This window comes from Sarcophilus harrisii, chromosome 1, assembly GCF_902635505.1.
Source record: "Sarcophilus harrisii chromosome 1, mSarHar1.11, whole genome shotgun sequence".
Taxonomy (NCBI): Eukaryota; Metazoa; Chordata; class Mammalia; order Dasyuromorphia; family Dasyuridae; genus Sarcophilus; species Sarcophilus harrisii.
This window is the reverse complement of record NC_045426.1, coordinates 215,135,987-215,156,498: the sequence shown is the minus strand read 5'-3', so window position 1 is coordinate 215,156,498 and position 20,512 is coordinate 215,135,987. Positions and strand designations below refer to the sequence as shown.

General features: G+C 33.5%; 1 protein-coding gene across 1 annotated transcript in view; it reads left to right on the top strand.

The window, feature by feature from the left end:
* Positions 1 to 7,289: 7,289 nt before the first annotated feature.
* Positions 7,290 to 20,512, top strand: part of LOC100932587 (stimulated by retinoic acid gene 6 protein-like) — a 126,223-nt gene continuing 113,000 nt past the window's right edge. The window contains exon 1 of the mRNA XM_031936809.1: positions 7,290 to 7,481. Coding sequence (XP_031792669.1) covers positions 7,462 to 7,481 — 20 coding nt within the window. The 5' untranslated portion in view covers positions 7,290 to 7,461. The remainder of the gene's footprint in view (positions 7,482 to 20,512) is intronic.

The following is a 20,512-nucleotide window of genomic DNA, read 5'->3' as shown; positions in this document are numbered from 1 at the left end:
TATGGCCCATACAAAAACTGGTAACACATGTGGTTTGCAGCTCCTGCCCAAAAATCAGATATTTATTAAATGATTACTAATTATATATCTAAGACATCATGTTAGGTGCTAAGATAATAAAGCAAAACAGAAAGAAAATTTAACCCCTGCCCTCAAGGAGTTTTCATTCTAGTAGCAGATGAGAGGAAAAGGATTCTTTACTATAAACACATAAATTAGCAACTCAGATCCCCTTTAATTATAAATCCATGAACCTTTGGTTTGGAGAAGGCAATTCTCTCTTTAGATTTAAGAAGTTGAAGAAGGACAATAGAAGGTCTAAGAATGAGGCAAACAAGAAGAGGCAATCACAAAGGGGTTATGTATTAGACAATCTTGTTCTTCAATACACAAAAGTAAATGTGAACATAACTCAGAAAATTACTGCTTGCACATAAGGCAGTAATACCCTAAAACAATATGACATATCACATACATTTTCTCTCACATAGATTATTATTTTTCTAAAATGAGTCATCGTCTTTCAGAAAAGTCTAGACTTATCTGAACTGATGCTGAGTGAAGTGAGTAGGACCAAAAGAACATTGCACACAGCAACAACAAGACTACGTAATGATCAGCTGTGATGGACTTGGCTCTTTTCAACAATGAGATGATTCAAAGCAATTCTAATAGACTTGGGATGAAAAATGTCATTTACATGCAGAAAGAAAACTATGGAGACTAAATGTGGATCAAAGCATAGTATTTTCACCTTTGTTGTCATTGTTTGTTTTCTTTCTTGTGGCTTTTTTCCTTTTGATGATTTTTCTTGTTGTAGCATGATGAATATTGAAATATGTTTAGAAGAATTGCATATGTTTAACCTATATCAAATTGCTTGTTACCTTGAGGATGAAGAAGGGAAGGAGGAAGGGAGGAAAATAATTGTAAAACAAAGTTTTACAGGGTGAAAGTTAAAAACTCTTTGAATATATTTGGAAAAATCAAATATATTAAAAATAAAATGAATCATCATCTAGATATGCTACAGAACTACTGTTGACTACAGTAACCCCAGATGTTGTTATGGTGACTCTAGAGCAGAGGTTTTTAATCTGGGGTCCATGGTTAGATATCAACCAGTATTGAGGTGGGGGGTTCTGAGGAGAAAAGTCATAAACTTGGATGAAAAAATATTTTTATTTACTTTCAACCGAAAGCATTTTCTTTAATTATGAAGGTATGCAACAAAGCATTATTATGAGAAGGGGTCATAGTAGACTTCATCTATGGTACCCCGTCACCCAGCCTCCCACAAGTTAATCCCTTCCTATACTTATACTAGGAATCAGTGGGCCTTGCTAGCTAGAAAAGAGCTCCATCTTGTGGAAAATAGTGGTTTAACATTAATATAAATTCAACTAAAATTCTATCTTTTGATTTTCTCATTGTCTACTATTTGGCCACCAATTTCTATTATATTTCAGCATCCATTAATATGGTCGCCCCTTAGTACAGACCATTATCACCTCTTGTAAGAATTAGACTTCCAAATTGTTCCTCCTGTCACTAATCTCTTCCCTTTGTTCAGTTGTTTTTCAGTCATGTCTGATTCTTTGTGACCCTTTATTGTTTTCTTGGCAAAACAGTGGAGTGGTTTGACATTTCCTTGTCAAGATGAGGAAACTAAGGCAACAGGATTAAGGGACTTGTTCACAGTCATAAAGTTAGTATCTGAGGTCAGATTTGAACTTACTAAGACCAACCTTCCTGACTCCAGACCCAACACTCTCCCCACAGCATCACCTAGCTGGCGGCCCTGTTCACACTGGCACCCAAATGCTGACTTATCTCTGTTCCCCACAGTATAGGATGGACTGCTCTCACTACCCAGAGACTTATCAAAGGTAGATCTGTCTCCCTTTCCCATTCTGAGAGCCCAGGGCCAGAGGCAGTCTTCAAATACCCAATTATTGAAGCTGGTGCTGACTTGTAACTCCTTGGTTCAGAGGGTTGACTGGGCTCAGGTCTATTTGTGAGAATTCTCACTGGTTTCTAGAATTTGGGTTATTTCTTCTAGCACAATTATAAATCACTTATTTTTTATTATTAGCACAGTCTTCTTTCCAGGTTCCACTTATTTGCATTTATCTGAGCTAGCAATGGTTATCCTTTCACAAATTTTTGCCTTCTTCAGTTCTTGGTGAGTGTATGTGTCACATGTGATATGCGCAAATATATATGGAAGTGTTGCCTCCTTTTTGATTTTTTTGTCTGATATTTGAAGAGGGGTGCTTTCACCTATCTGCTGGAGTTTGTGTGAATGGACAAGGCTTCTCCATAAGACTGAATTGCAAGTCCTAAACTATCTTTTTCAACATCCCTTCCACCATCTTTGTCCATTTCCAAATTTTAATGAAATATTGTAGTACTGAAGTATATCTGGAAGGTTATTCATGGAATTTCTATACCTTTTCAGTGTGGACATTATTATGCAATCTTCAGTTGTCAGTTTTTTGGCTATTACTGGTAACTTTTGTTTTTACATTATTTTTATTTGTAAATATGTCCCTTTCCCATCAAATGAGCCATCCCTTATACCAAAGAATAAAAAAACAAAGAAAGAAAATTGCCATTCAGCAGAACTAACCAATATCTCAATTGAATCTAATAACATGAGTGAAACGAGCAGGGCCAGGAGATCATTATATACTTCAACAACAATACTATATGATGATCAGTTCTGATGGACGTGGCCATCTCCAGCAATGAGATGAACCAAATCAGTTCCAATAGAGCAGTAATGAACTGAACCAGCTACACCCAGGGAAAGAACTCTGAGAGATGACTATGAACCATTACATTGAATTCCCAATCCCTCTATTTTTGCCTGCCTGCATTTTGGATTTCCTTCATGGGCTAATTGTACAATATTTCAGAGTCTGATTCTTTTTGTACAGCAAAATAACGGTTTGGTCATGTATACTTATTGTGTATCTAATTTATATTTTAATATACTTAACATCTACTGGTCATCCTGCCATCTAGGGGAGGGAGTGGGGGGAGGGAGGGGAAAAATTGGAACAAAAGGTTTGGCAATTGTCAATGCTGTAAAATTACCCATACGTATAACTTGTAAATAAAAAGCTATGAAAAAAAAAAGAATCTAACAGCATCATGTTGGGTTCTACACTCCTATACTCCCCAGGTCTGCATAAAGGAAAGAAGGATTGAGGCTATTTTCACTGTGATCTTTTTGCAAATATTTATCATGTATACTTCAATATATGATAAATGATGGCCTCATTAAATAATATTTACTGCTGCCTTTGGATGCATGACAAAACCACTTTGCCAGCTCCTTTTATTTGTCTCTCCAAAGTAAATGGCCCTATTTTTTCATTAACCTACAAGTTTCCTTGTAAATTCTGATTTCATTTGTAGTAAAAATGTCAGTATTCATACAATTTAGTTTTTCTATTTATGTGTCCACTGGTCATTAGACAAAGAGCTCACATTATAGTGCCAACAATTAGGTAAAGTTTATAGAAGGTCTCAAAACTTTAATTTTCAGCACAAGCACAATAAATGCAGTTAGAATTAGAACAGAATGAGTGACTTGGGAGAAAATATCTTTGCAAGTTCCTCTAATATCTTAGCTATTTAGGAAATTAATATAAATATATAAGAAAAATACCTATACCCCAATAGACAAATGGTTAAAGGATATGTTCAAGTAGTTTTCAAAAGAAGAAATGCAAGTTATCAGCAACCCTATAAAATGCTCTAAATAATTATGAATATATGAATTATAAATTAAAATGACCACATCTGTCAATTTCAAGCAAGGACAAAAAAGAAAATGACAATTGTTGGAGAGAACAGATATATTAAAGCATTTTTGTTTGAGTTATGAATTAGTTCATCCATTCTGGGAAACAATATGAAACTATACAGAAAATATCATCAAATTGTGCTTATCCTTTGAGGCAGTAACACAACTACTAGGATATACTCCTAAAGAAAACAAAGATATATATATATATATATATATATATATATATATATATATATATATATGTAGTTGAACTTTCTGTTGTAACAAAAAACTGGAAGTCAAATGGGTGATTATTAAATATGAAATGCCTACACAAATTATAATATATAAATTCAGTAGTATGGTATGCCATAAGAAATTATGAAAAATATGAATTGAGAGAAACCTAGAAGACCAATATGAAATGATTCATAACTACAATACAATAAAAGAAGACATTTTTTTTTACTGAGGCAATTGGGGTTAAATGACTTGCCCAGGATCACACAGCTAGAAAGTATTAAGTGTCTGAGGTCAGATTTGAACTCATGTCCTCCTGACTTCAGGGCTAGTGCTCTATCCACTACACCAACGAGGTGCCCCAAGAAAACAACTTTTTAAGACTTAAAAACTCTGATCAATGTGGCGATGACCACAACTCTAGAAAACTAATGATGGAGCACTCCTTCCACTTCATGGAAAAGAGAAGTAATATATTATGCAGAAGATGTCATTATCAGTTACAATCAACATGTGACTTTGCTTTGTTTCACTATACTTATTTGTTAGAATTATGGACTTTTATTTAAGAGGAGTTAGGAAATTGGGGGGTTTTTTTTTGTTTTTTTTTAATTAGGAAATTGTAATGTTAGTGATTACCCCCCCAAAAAAAAAATGGATTATCAATGAAACATCTTTAAAATATCTATAGTATAGAGCAGCAGAATGTTCAGTAGGGGACATAGACATAGTGATAGCATATTAAATTTATCATATATTTTTTAAAAATTCATGCATAATTGAGATTTATGATTTATAAATATATTTATACTTATGAGGACCAAATAAATTAAAATAACTAAAGGGCTTTGTAAACCTTAAAATAATATATTGATATTATAGTGATGATAATGATAATGATGTTCTATGTACAATAACCACAAATCTCAATATCCAAGAAACAGATTGCATTCTATTTTTTTCCAGAAAAGCTTAGCATTCATAATAGGGAAGCCGATATGAGACTAATCTGATGGGTTTGGGGCCATTCATGCATTTTACTCTCCAATATTTTTCCATCATGTTTCAGCTGCCTTCTCGTTTGACTCCTACTATCCCTTTCTCTCATTGGTGAGTTCATGTATATGTTTTATGTGTGTGTTGTCTTTCCTTTTCGATGTAAACTCTTTGAAGGAAGAGAGGGTTTTTATGTTTGTATTTCTATACTTAGCACAATGTCTGGTCAATTTTGTTGTTCAGTCGTTTCAGTCACATCTGATTTTTGTGACCCCATTTGGGCTTTTCTTGTCTCGTGATTTTCCATTTCCTTCTTCAGTTCCTTTTAGAAATGAGACAACAGGGTTAAGTGACTTGACTAAGGTCATTCAGCTAATAGGTGTCTGAGTGCCAATTTGAACTCAGGTTCTTCCTGATTCCAGGTCCAAAGCACTATGCACTGCACCCCCTAGATGTCCTGTCTGGAATATAAGTATGTAAGTACTTAATAAATGCTTATTAACTAGAATAAAAATTGATTTTTCAACATCTTCATCAAGATCTCCTTGACAACTAGCCTTCAGACTGGTACACCAACACACTTTTGAGGAATGGCAATAAAAGAGGGCAATATAAAAGGGCAAAAACTAAAAGAGAACTGATGGTATGATGGAGGGAGCAACCCACCTTGCCTCCCAAAAAGGTAGACATACTAAGTGACACAATGCATAGAGTATCAGGCTTGGAATCAAGAAAAGCTGAGCTAAAATCTGGCCCCAGACAATTAGCTGTGTAACTCTGAGCAAGTCACTTAATCCTGTGTGCCTCAGTTTCCTAATTTGTAAAATGAGTTGGAGAAGAAATGGCAAAGCACTCCAATATTTTTGTCAAGAAATCCCCAAATAGGGTTACAAAGGGTTGGATGCAACTCAGCAATAACAATCTATTTTTCAAGAATATTTGATATTTCAGTGTTTTTTTGCCTATCATGTCATTATAATTCGGGGAATTTGCTTTGATTTTCGGTCTCCTCAAATCTTTCAACTTTTGCTTTTTTGGATTTTAGTAGTATCTCCATTTTACCTCTTTTTTTTTTTTAATTTAAACTAAGCTTAGGGATTTTGACAGAGCTAATGAATCTTTTACTCCTCTATTGATTTCCATGATATCTTCTTGTCTGTATTTCTATGATCCTTTCTTGCTATCTATAAAAGGATATGGTTTGCTTCTTAGTATTTTGTAACTGCATGTTATACTTCCTTATCCTGAGGAAGATATATAAATCAATGTTGCTTGCTTTAGAATATACTCATACAAACAGAGATATAACTATATTAATAAATGAGTTATTATAATAACTAATATTAAATAACAGAAGAATTCATTTTCAAATTTTAAAAGCCCTTTACAAATATTTCATTTTATCCTTACCACCACCTTGGTAGGTACTATTATTATCTCTGTTTTACAAATGAAGAAACAGAGGCAAACTGAAAGTAAGTCATTTGCCCAGGGTGACAAGATAGTAACTATCTGAGGCTGGATTTGAACTTCAGCCCCATCCACTGATCTACATAGGGAATGATAGTGAACTCTTATAGAATCTGAGTTGGCATTTCATAGGGAGAATCTGAAGGGAAAAAAAACAGCTCTTCTGTAAAGCAAAGAGTTTTATCTTTTCTGAAGACCTTGGAGGAGAAACCCCCCCCCCAAAAAAAACCAATTATCCTGCAGTCTTCTTCTCTGGCTTCTCATTTCATTTCCAGGTGGGCTGAGACAATTTCCAAGTATATGTCTATTGAGCAACTTTTAGAGTAAAACTCAAGTTTTGATCTGAGCCATTTGTCTATGCTAAGATGACTCCCAATACTCAGGCTCAATGGAACTGTTAATTCTCTCTTTTCATATGATCCTAGATTTAGAGTTGAAAAGGATTATTTAGTCCAACATTCTCATTTTAAAGATAAAGAAATTGAGGTCCATAGAGGTGAGGTCATTTATTCATAGCTAGTAAGTGGCAGAATCAGGATCAGAACTAAAGTTCTAAAGCTGTCCTTATTCCCTTGCAACAGAAAATCTATGGGTTTCAATCATAGCTTCATTTAGGACTTTGTGATGGAAGAGGAGGAGAATCAGTTAAAGTTCCTGCTTTCCCAGTAGGAAAATGGGAAGAACCCAAAAGAACAGCAAGCATTATTACTTAATCAGGAAGTCATATGATCTCAATTCCCTGGTAAATGTTTGACTACATATTTGCCTTTTCTCTCTGAAGAGAACATGATTTTAGAGCTGATCTACTAGGAACACATGGAAATAAGTATAGCTCAAGAACCAGGGAGAGGATACAGGAAGAGGCAGATGAGCTGAGCCCACATTATTCACCAGGTTGCAGTTTAGGGAAAGCTGCTACTTGAGAGTGAAAAACTCTCCCTTCTTAAGAAACCAAGATGCTTTCTACATATGTATGGTAAGTTCTTGTGCAGACCTAAAGTATGATAAAATCTGGTCTCTCATTGTTTATGTTCTTTAAATTAACTCATTTATATGAAAATGTGAAAGGGGTTATTTGGTCATTACATTTGCTTTGATTGTGTGTCATGGTGGCTATAAACAATAGATGAGGGCTTAGTAATTCTTCATGGGGTCTTTAGGTGGGAAATATTTGGGTATTTTTTTCCTTTAGTTTCTCACAGCTAAATTCTCTGACTTGAAAATCCAAGACCGAATAGTCATTAACCTAAAGAAGAAAATTCTTGTAGACTTTATGTGTGAGTGATAAATGTGGCTCTCCATATATCAACAAACACAAGAAATATTGTCAAAACTAAAGAAACAGCCTACAACCATTACCTTTCACTTCAGAGGAAATTGACAGATAATCCTTTTTTTGTAATGAATCTTAAGCATCCAGTGGGATGCTTGTTTGATCTAGGAATCTAAAGATCAGAGTTGGCTATATTCTTGACATGTCCTTAGTTAGGATTTTTTCCCTTTAGGTTCTCATAGTCAAATCCTTTGACCTGCACATCTGAGCCTGCGTAGTCCTAAATCTTAAGAGAACAGCATTCTGACAGGTGTGGAGGAGGGATGGTCCAAAAGAAAGCTAATCTGTTTCTCCAGAATGGGAGAATATTTAGATTAAGATGAATGAGGACACATAAATAAATGGAATAAAGCATATATAATTAAATATATTACAATTAATCAAACTATAAATAGTTCCTGTTCATATATTAAGACATGATTAGAAGAAAGCAAAAATAATTTACACAAGATTTGAACTAGAAGGATTTGTTTTGCCCAACGTCCTCCTTTTACAGAGAGAAAAAGCAAGTCCAGAGTGATGAAATGACTGGTCCAACATTACAAAGTGGTGACAAAAATAAGATTAGAATTTAGGTCCTGTGCCCCGAAAAGTACGTTCTTTCCCCTATATCAATCACCATATTGAACCAGTTACCCAGAAAAAGATTCTTAATTCTCTTCCTCCCTAATTATTCAAGGTGGGTCACTTTATATTTTGAAAAACTATTGCAAATTTCAAATATTGGTCAACAATTTGCTTCTAATTTTAACTGGAAATATATGTTGGTGTTGGTCCTGAAAAGCCAATTTTTCCTAATATCTAGAAAAGAAAAATCATCACATTCACTGATCATGATCATGATTTTTAGTCTTCACTAAAAGTTATCAATTATGACAGTAAAGGATTAATTGTTTGAGTTTTGCAAGGACATTTATATTTCCAGCTTAAATTTTCTGGAAGAATTTGGCTTCAGCCAACATTGTATGAAATTAACTATCATAATCAAGACATGAGATTTCACTTATGGTAAAAAATTATTTATTGTTGTTTCCTTTTTCCAGTTATATTATCTACAAATATGAGCATTTTAAGCCCCGTGAGCATAGTGGATAGAACTCTAGACTTTAAGACAGAAAGTTAGGGTTCAGATATTACCTCAGAAACTTTCTAGTGGGTAATTCTAAGCAAGTTGCTTAATCTCCCTGAGCTATATATAGCTATATGCTATATATAGCATATAGATGCTATAAATAATAGCATCTACCTCAGAAAAATATTTAATGAGAATATATATATATACATATAAAGTGCTTTACAAACCATAAAACTTTTTTAAAGTGTAAGTTAGTGTATGCTTTGTTTTCATCTTGAAATAGTTCCTTTTCTCTTTCCCTGGTTTCTCTCCCCACAAATGTGAAAGTTTGCCAAGATTCTGATCTTAACCTTTTTCTTTATCCATACTTCCTCACTTGGGTTCATATCCACTCTCATGGTTTACTCTTCTCCTGAGCTTCCATCCCTTGTTTTTAATTACCTATGAGAGCATCTCCAATTTGATATACTAATTGTACCACAAATTTAGCATATCAAAATTAAGCTCATCTCTTCTCTCCACCCTCCAAATTATTTCCTCCTCCTGGCTTCTTACTATTCTATGAGTCATCCATGCACTAAATCTCAAATCATCTTTTTACCCTTCTGTTTTCTTTGTATCTCATGTCTAATCAGTTGCAAAATTCTATCAGTTCCATCACTGCAACATTCCTTGTATACATCTTATGGCCTCAGATTTTTTAATATCCTCTTAACTGGTACTTTGATTCCTGTCTGTCTCCTTTCTATTCCCTACTATGCAATGTTTCCAGAGTTTTAATTATGTTTATCTGCTTATAAATCTTCAAAATTTTGTTATTGCCTGTAGAGTGAGACCCAAATGCTTTACCTATGTTCAAAAGCTCCCCCAAAAAGACCAAAATAAATCTTTCTTGTATTTTCCTAGATTCTGAGCCTCTTAGTACTTCACTTAAACCTCTGATTTATAGTGTGGTATTTGTATACTTCTCCTCTCCCCTTCTATATTATAACCTCTATGAGAGAAAGACTGTCGTATTCATCTTTATATTCCTCAGAGTATCTAGGAAAGGGTTAGAAAATAATAGTAGCTAAATCAATGTTTCCCGAACTGTTGAATTTAATGTCCTCCATGAACTTTCCTATTCTTGTAATGGAGGAATTAGATGAAGGGAAGGAATAATGAATTGAACATCGCCAAATCTTAGAATCCATTTCACCAGCTGGAAGGCTTTTTTGTGGAAGAACTGACAGCCACTGGATGGGGTCAAGAAGCTGAGTCAATGATCTGTTTGTCCTGCAACTGGTTGAACTGGTTTAACCAGAGAAGACCTCCATATTGCTTAATTCATTGGTGAAATTGAGCCTATTTCCTTTAGCTAAAGGCATAAGAATCCACAGGGTGGATTGTCTTACCTTATTAAAGAAATGACATGAGGAGACATCCATATAAATATCCCACATACAATCTGAAGATACATTCATAAATTATGAAAACAGATAATAATATATAGGATTGTAAGTAGAAAGTAAAAAAGAAATTGTTTATATACATATGTATACACACACAAAGTATTCCAAAAGTCTTAGTGCAACATTAAGCTTTAATAGCCATATAAATAGATGATAGATAATAGATAAATATATGTTTCAATATATATAATGATAAAAATAATATAGATGATATAGATATTTTAATAAATTTATAAAGTAGCACCACAAAATGGATAGGCCTCTGGACTTAGAATTGGAAAGATGGGTTCAATTCTTGCCTCAGACACTTAATAGCAATATGACTCTTTTAGATCGAAATCTATCATCCTATGAAAGTTCTCCAAGGGAGGATGTTAATACAGAGTTGTCCATTCCCAAATGCAAAATAAGATTTCCTCTAAACCATGAACAGGTCATGATTCTCCAGTTCTGTAGCTCCTATGATTAACAATTGTAAATTTTCAGAGGCCACTTGATTTCTCTTCTTTAGCTTTTGCCTTGGATCATCAATGAGAACCCATGTTTCAATAAAGTCCTTATCCTCTTAGATTCATCATTTTGCAAATTAATTTAGTCAATGGAATACCTTGGAGTTTGAGATAAAGTGTTGGAACTCACAAATACTAATTGAAGGAGCTATGAAATTTCTGAGTTAAGTTGCAAAATCTAGAAACAAAATAGAATTGAGCCTAATTTCATATTGAAAAATTGACATAGGCAGTATGTATTTGTGATACCTATATAATCAAATATATTAGCCGGATGATATCACTAGTATGAAAATTTTCTCAAGAAACCCTTATTCACATTTAATAGAAGACCTGGAGTCCTCAAAATAGTGTGGGCAATGCTGTCCTAACTCTTCAATGCCCAAGTCAAAAGTTGTCAAATATCCTAGTTATAGCAAATAATACCAATAACAAGGGTCATTTTAAATAAAAGGCAACTTTATTTTTTTACAAAGGAAAAAAAATAGGAAATGCCCCCATTTCCTTATTTAACATCCAATCCAATTCTTTGAGCATCTATTAAAACATTTACTATGTGAAAGGCACCGTGCTTAATTGTGAAAAGAAGAAATATAGGACACCTCAGTTGATTAAAAAAATAACATTCTTCAATTCTATTTTAAAGCTAGTTAAAGGAGAGAGACAAAAGACAAATTAAGGCAGGAACAAAGAAAGGAAGCAGATACAGGAAAAAAGAAAACAGAAATGGAAAGAGAGATAGAAAGAGACATGGAAAGACAAAAATGAAAATGATGAAACAGAAAAAGGGAAGGACAGAAAAACAAAGAGGGAGAAAGAAGAGAGAATAACAATTGAGAAATATAAGAACAAGGTCAAATATACAGAGAAAAGAAGATTGAAAAATTATAAAGCTAGAGACAGATATATAGAGAGAATGAGAATGACAAATAGCTAGAGATCGAGTAAAACAGAGAAACATGAAACAAAAGGTTACAGGCAACCTCAGTAGTACTGTAATGAGTGAATTATATTCTACTCATCACTTGGACTTTGAGTATCAAAGTAAGCCTTTACAATTCTACTGAGTCCTCCACAGACTTTATAAAAAGCTTTTGATTTTGACCTTCAAATTTTATTTTCTTATATAGACATTTCTTTCACTGTAAAATTCTTAAGGTTTTGCACAGATATATGAACAAAAGATTTAGGCTTAGAAATTTCTTTTTGAACCTTGGAGGTGCTGATTAATTTAACAGCCCATATTTGAAAGCTCACTACTGCCTTATCTTTGTTATTTTGAATGAACTATTGCATTCCACAAAACTAGAAAGTTACATTGAAAACAGAATTTCCAATAATAGATTTTTTAATAGGAAAGGACATTAACTCTCTCCTAGAATCTTACCTTAATGAATGAGAAAACTGAGATAGCGAATGGGGAAGACTTGTCCAAACTATAAAGTGACTTAGTCAAAACTAGAACTTAGATCTCTTTGCTCCCCATTCACTACAGCTTATAATTCTCTACTGATTTATTTCATTATTCTAAATCTTTCTCAAACAGAATATATTGTTGCTATATTTGTATTCTAGAGGGGGAATAATGACATCCCATTCCACTGAGCAGAAAGAGCTAAGAATGTGTTTTTCTTATATTAGTTAAAGCCCTAGCATACAGTGTCCTCGAATTCATAATTAGGAGAGAAAGGGAATGCTAGTGATGCTTATAAGCATGAAATGCAAGGTGCTGAGAGTCAAGTTGCATATATTATCTGACAGGATCAAAAAGTGACAAAGTTTTAAGGAAAATGGGTTTGGTGGTAAGTGTGCTCATTTTACTCTTTTTAGTTGCTTTGGACTGTGGGCATAAGGGTCCAAAAAGTGTCAGAAGCATTTTCAATTATGTGGCTCCCTCTTTAGAAACTTTCAAAATTTCTGACATATGAGATATGCTACCTTCCATATCTGGAAAGTTTTCCCTCTTTATTTCCACCTCCTGACTTTCATTGACTTCTTTCAAGTCCCCGCTAAAACATTTCTTTCCCAATCTTAGTTCTAGTGCCTACCCTCTAATATTTATTCCCTATTTATCCTGTATATAGCTTTTGTATACAAATTTGTTTGTTTTTTGTCTCCCCCATTAAATTGTGACCCCTTTGAGGATTGGAAGTATTTTTCACTATTCTTTGCATGCCCAGAACTTGGCACAATTTCAAGCATATAGTAAACACTGAATAAATGCTCATTGATTGATTGATAATTGTAGAGAGCCATAGACAGTAGGGAAACTCTAAGTAAGGTATAAGACCCTTCAGCCCAGAAGGAACCTGCTGACAATGTCTGGTTCAGCTCTCATCTCCCCTTGGCAGTGTCTCAGCTTTCCTGAGAAGTCAGAGGGGCATGGCAACCTGTGTTCTACTTGAAGCAGAGATACTTGCAGTAAAGAGGCATTTACATAATAATAGCAAGGTGCTTATAGTTAATACAAGCACAGTGTTCTGTGATGATGTAATTGTACTATAGTTGGCACAAGCTCAGTGTGCTGTAGTGATGTAATTGTGCTAAAGTACTTAAGGCTGAGCGAACTTGAAATAAATGGACTCCATATTTGACTATCTATCCATATGGGTCCCTGCCTCATCACTCCTTCTCTAAAACTAAAGACTCAGATTGGTCCCAAGATCCTCCAGAAAGCTAGTCCAGTTGATACATTTTGGCACCCCGATGTGGGGCTCTAGAAAGCATACAACATACAGATAACAAAATGAGAAGACAGAAAGGAGCCATGTTCCTGACATATCCAACAAAACTACAACAATAACACAATATATTAAAGAGAAGGAAAAAATCAATAATACTAAAAGAATTTATATAAAACTTGAAAGTTTGCAAAGCTTTGTGCCTTTGTTGTGTTATTTAAATCAAGTTAACATATTTAAAGTGTTTTGCAAATCTTAAAACAATATGTAAATGCTTGCTATTTTTAAAACTATTTTCAAATTATGGGTCTCATCTTGCCATGTCTCTGTGATTACTATGTAATAAATTTAATTTCTTTTGCTAACATTTCTAGTTAATTTCCTAATACTTTGTGCAGTTGCATGTAGACATTTGAAATTTTCAGTTTTTTTGATTGCTGTCTGATTAGAGATTGTCTCTAACATCTACCTCATGGGCAAATTCATAACTAGAGCTAAGTGATCAATGCTTTACATCAGGGAGCTGAATTTTAATGTGCACTGATAGCATTAATACTTAAAAATAATTAGATAAAATAGGAAGCTACCAGATGATATTGCTTCCTTCTATCTTTGACTATACCCCAGTGGAATCTTCTCTCTCCTTTGGCAGATGTTTCCCAGAGATTGTAGCTTTATGGTATCCCAATTCTTTATTCATGGGGGCTAGTGCCCCAGTTTTTGTTCCCTCCCTAATCCCAGAAGTAGCTTGTGTCCCAAAATCTGACATCAAGATCTCTTCCAACTGAAACTGTCTTAAAATTGATTTGAGGGTTCTTTTTTGACTGTTTTGTGGTGTTTATACTAAGTGCATGTAAAATTCTTCTCACAGAATCAAAAGGGATCATATATCAAATGAGAGAAAAAAATTCTTTGTAGACCTTAGACTATATAAAAACAATGAAAGTTAAGTAATTGTTCACAACTTTTTGTCAGATCATGTTTAAAACAAAACAAAATTAATAAATTTTAAAAAACATTTATTCATTTAATGACCAATTATTAAAAACTTATTCTATATGAAGCACTAGACACAGAGAGATAATCATAAATATTATCATAAAATTTTAATTATAATTTCACTTCTATATAACTTTAATGTTTATGGAATGTTTTTCCCTTTGAGATAATAGTATTTATGGATAACTAAGATAATTAATAATTAATTTATGAAATTATAAATTGGAGTAGACACACCTGGTTCTTTGTGAACTCCTCAGGAAAGATCATGTGGTAGCAGAAAATGGGGCAATAATCATACTTTAATAATGCACAGAGACAAGAGATAAAAAAAAAAATGGAGAGGAATACAGAGGTAGATGACTCTGCTAGGGATATGGAAATGGGATGGAAAAGGGAAGCAATGTGAGGAAGATGATGAACTTATATAAAAAGTGCCTAGAAGCACTAGGCAGCATGGACCCAATGGAAATGGAAGAGTGTCTGGAGGGCAGAAGTTTAAAATTTCATTTTTTAATGAAATTTTTTTGATGAGGTACAGACCAACAACTTAATTTCTGTAATACCTTGGTGTTAGTTCATTAACGTATCCAAAGTATCTCTGAATTATCAACAATTTCTTGATATTCTATGATCTGGAACTAGAGATTTAGATTTTGTTTGGAATTTAGATATCACAGAGCCAGACCTTGAAAAACAAGATCTAGATGGTTTATTCTGATCTAGTACCAATTACTAGTATGTAAATTTTGTTTAATATATAATACAATTTAAAAATTATGCTCCTTTGATCTTTGGCAAGGTTTGAAGATGACTTATGGCTTCCTTTTTATAATCTTTTGGCCCTTTTACACAGATTATCTATAAAACTTATTCTGACTAGAAGGGGGGGGGGAGTGGTCAGAGGAACTAGAAGAAAATACAATTTTAACATGCAGTTTCAGGAAGGCAAACAGAATAATTCTATCCTCTTGGAATTTATAACAAGTTTCTACTCATTCACCAGTGGAGGATTATAAACGAGGATTAATAAGAATCTGCAGTGATATATTCTAATAAGCAATTGAATAAACTATAATAATAGTAACAAGCAATATAATTAAATTCAGAATGGGGAAGTTTGCAAGCAGTCCTTACTGTGTGTTTCTATCCACTAACAAATAGCATTTAATAAATGTGATTTGCATGGATTAATGAATCTATTTACTTTGGGAAAGAATTCTTTCTTATCACTTGAGCTAGTTTAGGAAGATTATAGAGAAAATAGAAGGGGAAAAAGTGAAAGAGAAGAAAGAAGTCACAAGGCTGTTACCTTATCATTCGATTTTTTAATTTCAGCACGTTAGAAATTAACTTTTGCCCTTTATTTACTTTTCCTACAGTTAAAGAAGATGTCACCAATTAGTACCACAGTCATTTGATCCAAGATAAAAATTCCTCAGTTTCAAAATATGGCTTACTCATTTTCCTCAAAAATAACAATGACTTATGGTATAAATTAATGATATATAAACCTTGCTTATATTTATAATTTTTAAAATTAAAATAGTTCAATGCAATAAACTTTTAATCAACACTATGTTTAAAGATAAAGTCTTTCATTCACACACATATGTATATGTCTCTGAGGCAACTCAGCTAATTAGATTTAGAACCCAGGTCTCCTAACTCCTAATCCAGTGTTCTTCTTGCTGTACCCAGAGTTTATTTTGAGTTTCCTCTACAAAATGAATTTTGTTTTTAAAAAGTATTCTTAGAAGGTTGATTTCAACCCTCTGGGCTTTGAGTTTGCTCTGAAAAAAAAAGCCCCTCCAGATTCTCTTCTAGCCAAAAGTATTTCTTTCCCATTTTCTCCTTTTAGCTATCATGAAGCTGAGAAGTCAGAGGATTATAACATAATGGACAGAAAGTTGAATGACAATTTAAAAATCATCAGTATTAATAGTATCAAACTCAAATATAAAAGGAGACCAATAGACTAAATAATTGTTATTGTTTAATAATTCAGTAGTCAGACACTACTATGGGGTCTGTGTGACCCCATAAACTTTTATCTATGGGGTTTTCTTGGCAAAGATACTTGAGTGATTTCCCATTTCCTTCATCAATGTGCCCCCATTTTACAGATGAGGATCTGAGGCAAATAAGGGTAAATAATTGTTCAGGGTCACACAGCTAGTAAATGTCTAAGGCCAGATTTGATTTCAGGAAGATGAGTTTTCCTGATTTCAAGCCAGGTGCTCTATCTGTTACACTATCTACTTTTCCTACTAAACCATGGTGGACTATATTTTGACTTGGGGAAAATCACATGTCAATATTATCTATGTTCAATCATTTTTAAAATTTTTATTATATATTTCCCAATTATATTTTAATCTCATCCAGGCTGCACTGGGGAATATTGCTGATTGCAGTTATGACACATGATATTAGTAGTAGTCAATTCTACGGAAGAAACTTCTCGTTTTGATTCGAAAGCTTCTCAGATAATGAAGATCATTGAGATAATGGCTGTAAGAGAAATAAATGAACCAAATGAAGATAGTACATTTTCATGCTGTGTAAGCATCTGGGTAGTCTGAGTATCGTCGAGGTATTCCTGAAAGACCTAGAAAGTGTTGAGGGAAAAAGGTTATATTGACCCCCTACAAATATAAGGGGTCCAATCCCCTCATTTTACAGATGAGAAAATTGAGGACCAAGTGCGACTTGTTCAAGTTTACTTAGGTAGCAAGTATGAGAGGTAGGATTTAAAGTCAAGTATAAGTAACAGCAATATTGTTTTAAGAACAACTTTGAAAGCCTAAGTCATTTTGCCTATTATAACAAACACACTAATTAACTACAAAAGACATAATGAAAGACATTACCTGCATCCAGCGTGAATTTATATATATATATATATATATATATATATATATATATATATACTTCTATCTATCAGATCTTTCTGATAAATTTTTATATCTATTTAAAAGAAAGAGCAAGTTGTACACAATAGATTTGTAGTTTCATGTGCAATCATCTTTTTTATTATTCTGTGTTATAGAAATGCTTTTAATTTCATGAATTTAAAAAAGTATTCATATAATGCTTTAAGATTTTTAAAGCACATGCATAGATAGAAAGGTCGATAGATTGCTAGAGAGAGAGAAAGAGGGGGAGGCAGATAGATAGTAGATAGATGGATGGATAGACAAAAAGAATAGAGATAGCTATAGATATAGGTAATACAAAGAGAAAGAGATGATAGACAAATATGTGTATATTCAGATGAAAGACAAGAGATGAGAAAGAGGGGGAGAGTGAGAGAATGAGAAAAAGAGAGAGGGAGAGAGAGGAAGAAGCAAAGAAAGAATTAGACATAAAATATAGGTATTGATGTAAGTATAGATATACAAATAATATAGATATAAAGATGACATATACATGATATATAGAAAATTTCATTTTTTATATTAATAGCAATTCTGTGAGATAGGTCTTTATTATCATCCTCTTTAATAAGAAAACTATTTTTCCCAATATCACACAAATTAGTAAGCATCTAAGTAAGAATTCATACTCAGGTTGTTTTCTTAAACTCTAGCACTCTTAAAATCTAGCATCTATCCACTGTTATTTGGTTGCAGAATAATTAATTAATACCTGAATCTTCAGTATGACTGAGTTGGAGAGGAGGAGAGAGTGCATTACAGGATTAGGGGTTGCTTTTGGGAAATCACATAAAAGGAAGGTGAAATAATTAACCCAAAGGGCAAATCCCAGAATCCTAGAAATTTATAGTTGGAAATAACCTTAATCAAGAATCAAAAGAGCTAGATTAAAAAAAAAAACAACAACAACACATTTTTGCCATCCTTAGCATTCATCTCTAAAGGTAGAGAGTCACTTCAGGAAACCAGTAAAATTAATTTGCCTCACCTTTCTAAGAGGAACATCTTGAGAACTCCATAATAAAATTATTTCCAGGAGTAGTTATATTACATATTCTCTAAGCTTGAACCCAATTTTCCTCAAACCTTTTTATGTACTGATGGGAGAGTGTGCCATTTGGAGGAATATGTTATACTATTTTTGTCATACCACTGGCATAGTAAATACCCCTTTCAAAAGTTAATTAAGTCTGTAACTGATATCAGGTAGTAATCATTAGAGGAAGCATTCCTAAAGGGACTAATGTTATTGTGCAGTCATTTCAATTTTGTTAGATTCTTTGTGACCCTATTTGGAGCTTTCTTGGCAAAGATGCTAGAGTGATTTGACATTTTCTTTTCCAGCTTGTTTTACAGATGAGGAAATGGAGGCAAACAGGATGAAGTGGTTTGTCTTTGATTTGAGATCAAATTTGAATTTGAATTTCCTGACTCCAAGGCAGTGCTCCATCCATTTTGCCACCTTGTAATGCCATAAGAATTTATAAACTGTTGCTTTCAAAACAGAGACCATCATCCCTGAGGATTAAATTTAGGAATCAAATGAGAGTTTAAATAACCACACTCTGGGGACCCAACTAGTCAGCAAAAGTGGGAGTTGCCTTCAAGTATGTGCTGTGCATCAATAGTATCAGCTTCTTCTGAGTTTCAGTGCTCCTGATATGGAATTAAAGGAGATGAATTAAAATCTCATGTCTGTTCATTATTGCTATGTGACTTTGAACAACTTTACGTCTCTTCTATAAAATCAAGGGATTGGGCTCAATAAGGTCTAAGTTCACTTTCAGATCTAAATCTAGGATCATATGAATAGCCTCATTTTGAGGATAAAAGAATTGAATCCACATAAGTAACAGGGTCAAACAACAAATATTCATCTAGCACCTGACATCTGCTCCATATGGCATTAGGTGCTTTGGGAGATAGTGTTTCTATAAGACATGCTATCTACCCTCAGTGAGTTCATAATGCAGATGAGAACATAAGATAAATGAAATAATCTTAAGCAAAATAAGATAATATTATGGGCATGAAAATTAATTACAAAGAAGGGATCCATGAAGGTTTAACAGTAAGAGGAAACTTTGTGAAGGTTGTAAAACTTAAGGAAGTTCTTTGAAAAGTGAATAGGATTTAAGTAGAACAAGGCAAGAAGGAAGTCCGTTCAAAATGAGAGGAACAAGGTACTTTGCCATCTTGTCTACAGAAATTGGTTTTTATTGCAAACTGTATCAGAAAATATATGTCACCACTATCTTTCTAACAGAAAAGACAGAATGTTTTGAATAGAAAATGTAATAATGAATGAAACTCCAGATTTAACTGTGAATTAAAATTAAGCCCTTTTTAAAAACTTGAATTCCTTGAAAGCTGGGACTACTATTTTTTTTAAACATACAAAGATGTCCCCTAGACATCCCCTTACACAAAATAAAAGGCTTAATAAATGTTTGTTAAATTGGATTAGGGAAGATAGAATAAAGTAGGATAATCAAAAGGGTGTATGGAAAGAATTGGCAGCCTCCTGGAGAAGACTTAGGCCCATAACAATCTTTTAAAAAATGACTAAGTGAAAAACTAGGGGGAAGAGAAATAGAAATCTTGTTTTTATACCTCTTTTGTTTTGTTTTAAGATCGAATGATGAGACTATTAAGACTCCAAAACATTTTATGTAAGACTTGGTTGATGATGCTTATCAGGAAGAAGAAAAAAAGTGAGGGTAATACAGGGTAACATCCTCCAGTATTTAAAGAGCAATCAATTGGCAGAAGAATAAAACTTATTCTGCTTAGTAAAAGAGTAGGAAACTAACATAAAGATGCCTTCCATCCAACTCAGTATTCTGAGTCACTCTAAAGTAGATTATACAGTTGTACATGAGTTGAATTTCTCTTAATTCCCAATTTCCAAAATGAGTGAATTCCCAGACACTGGAAATATTCTAGCAGAGACTTAATGACCTCTCTCAAAGTTATTGCAAATAGATTCAAACTTCTAATAGGGTTTGATCAAATGTCCT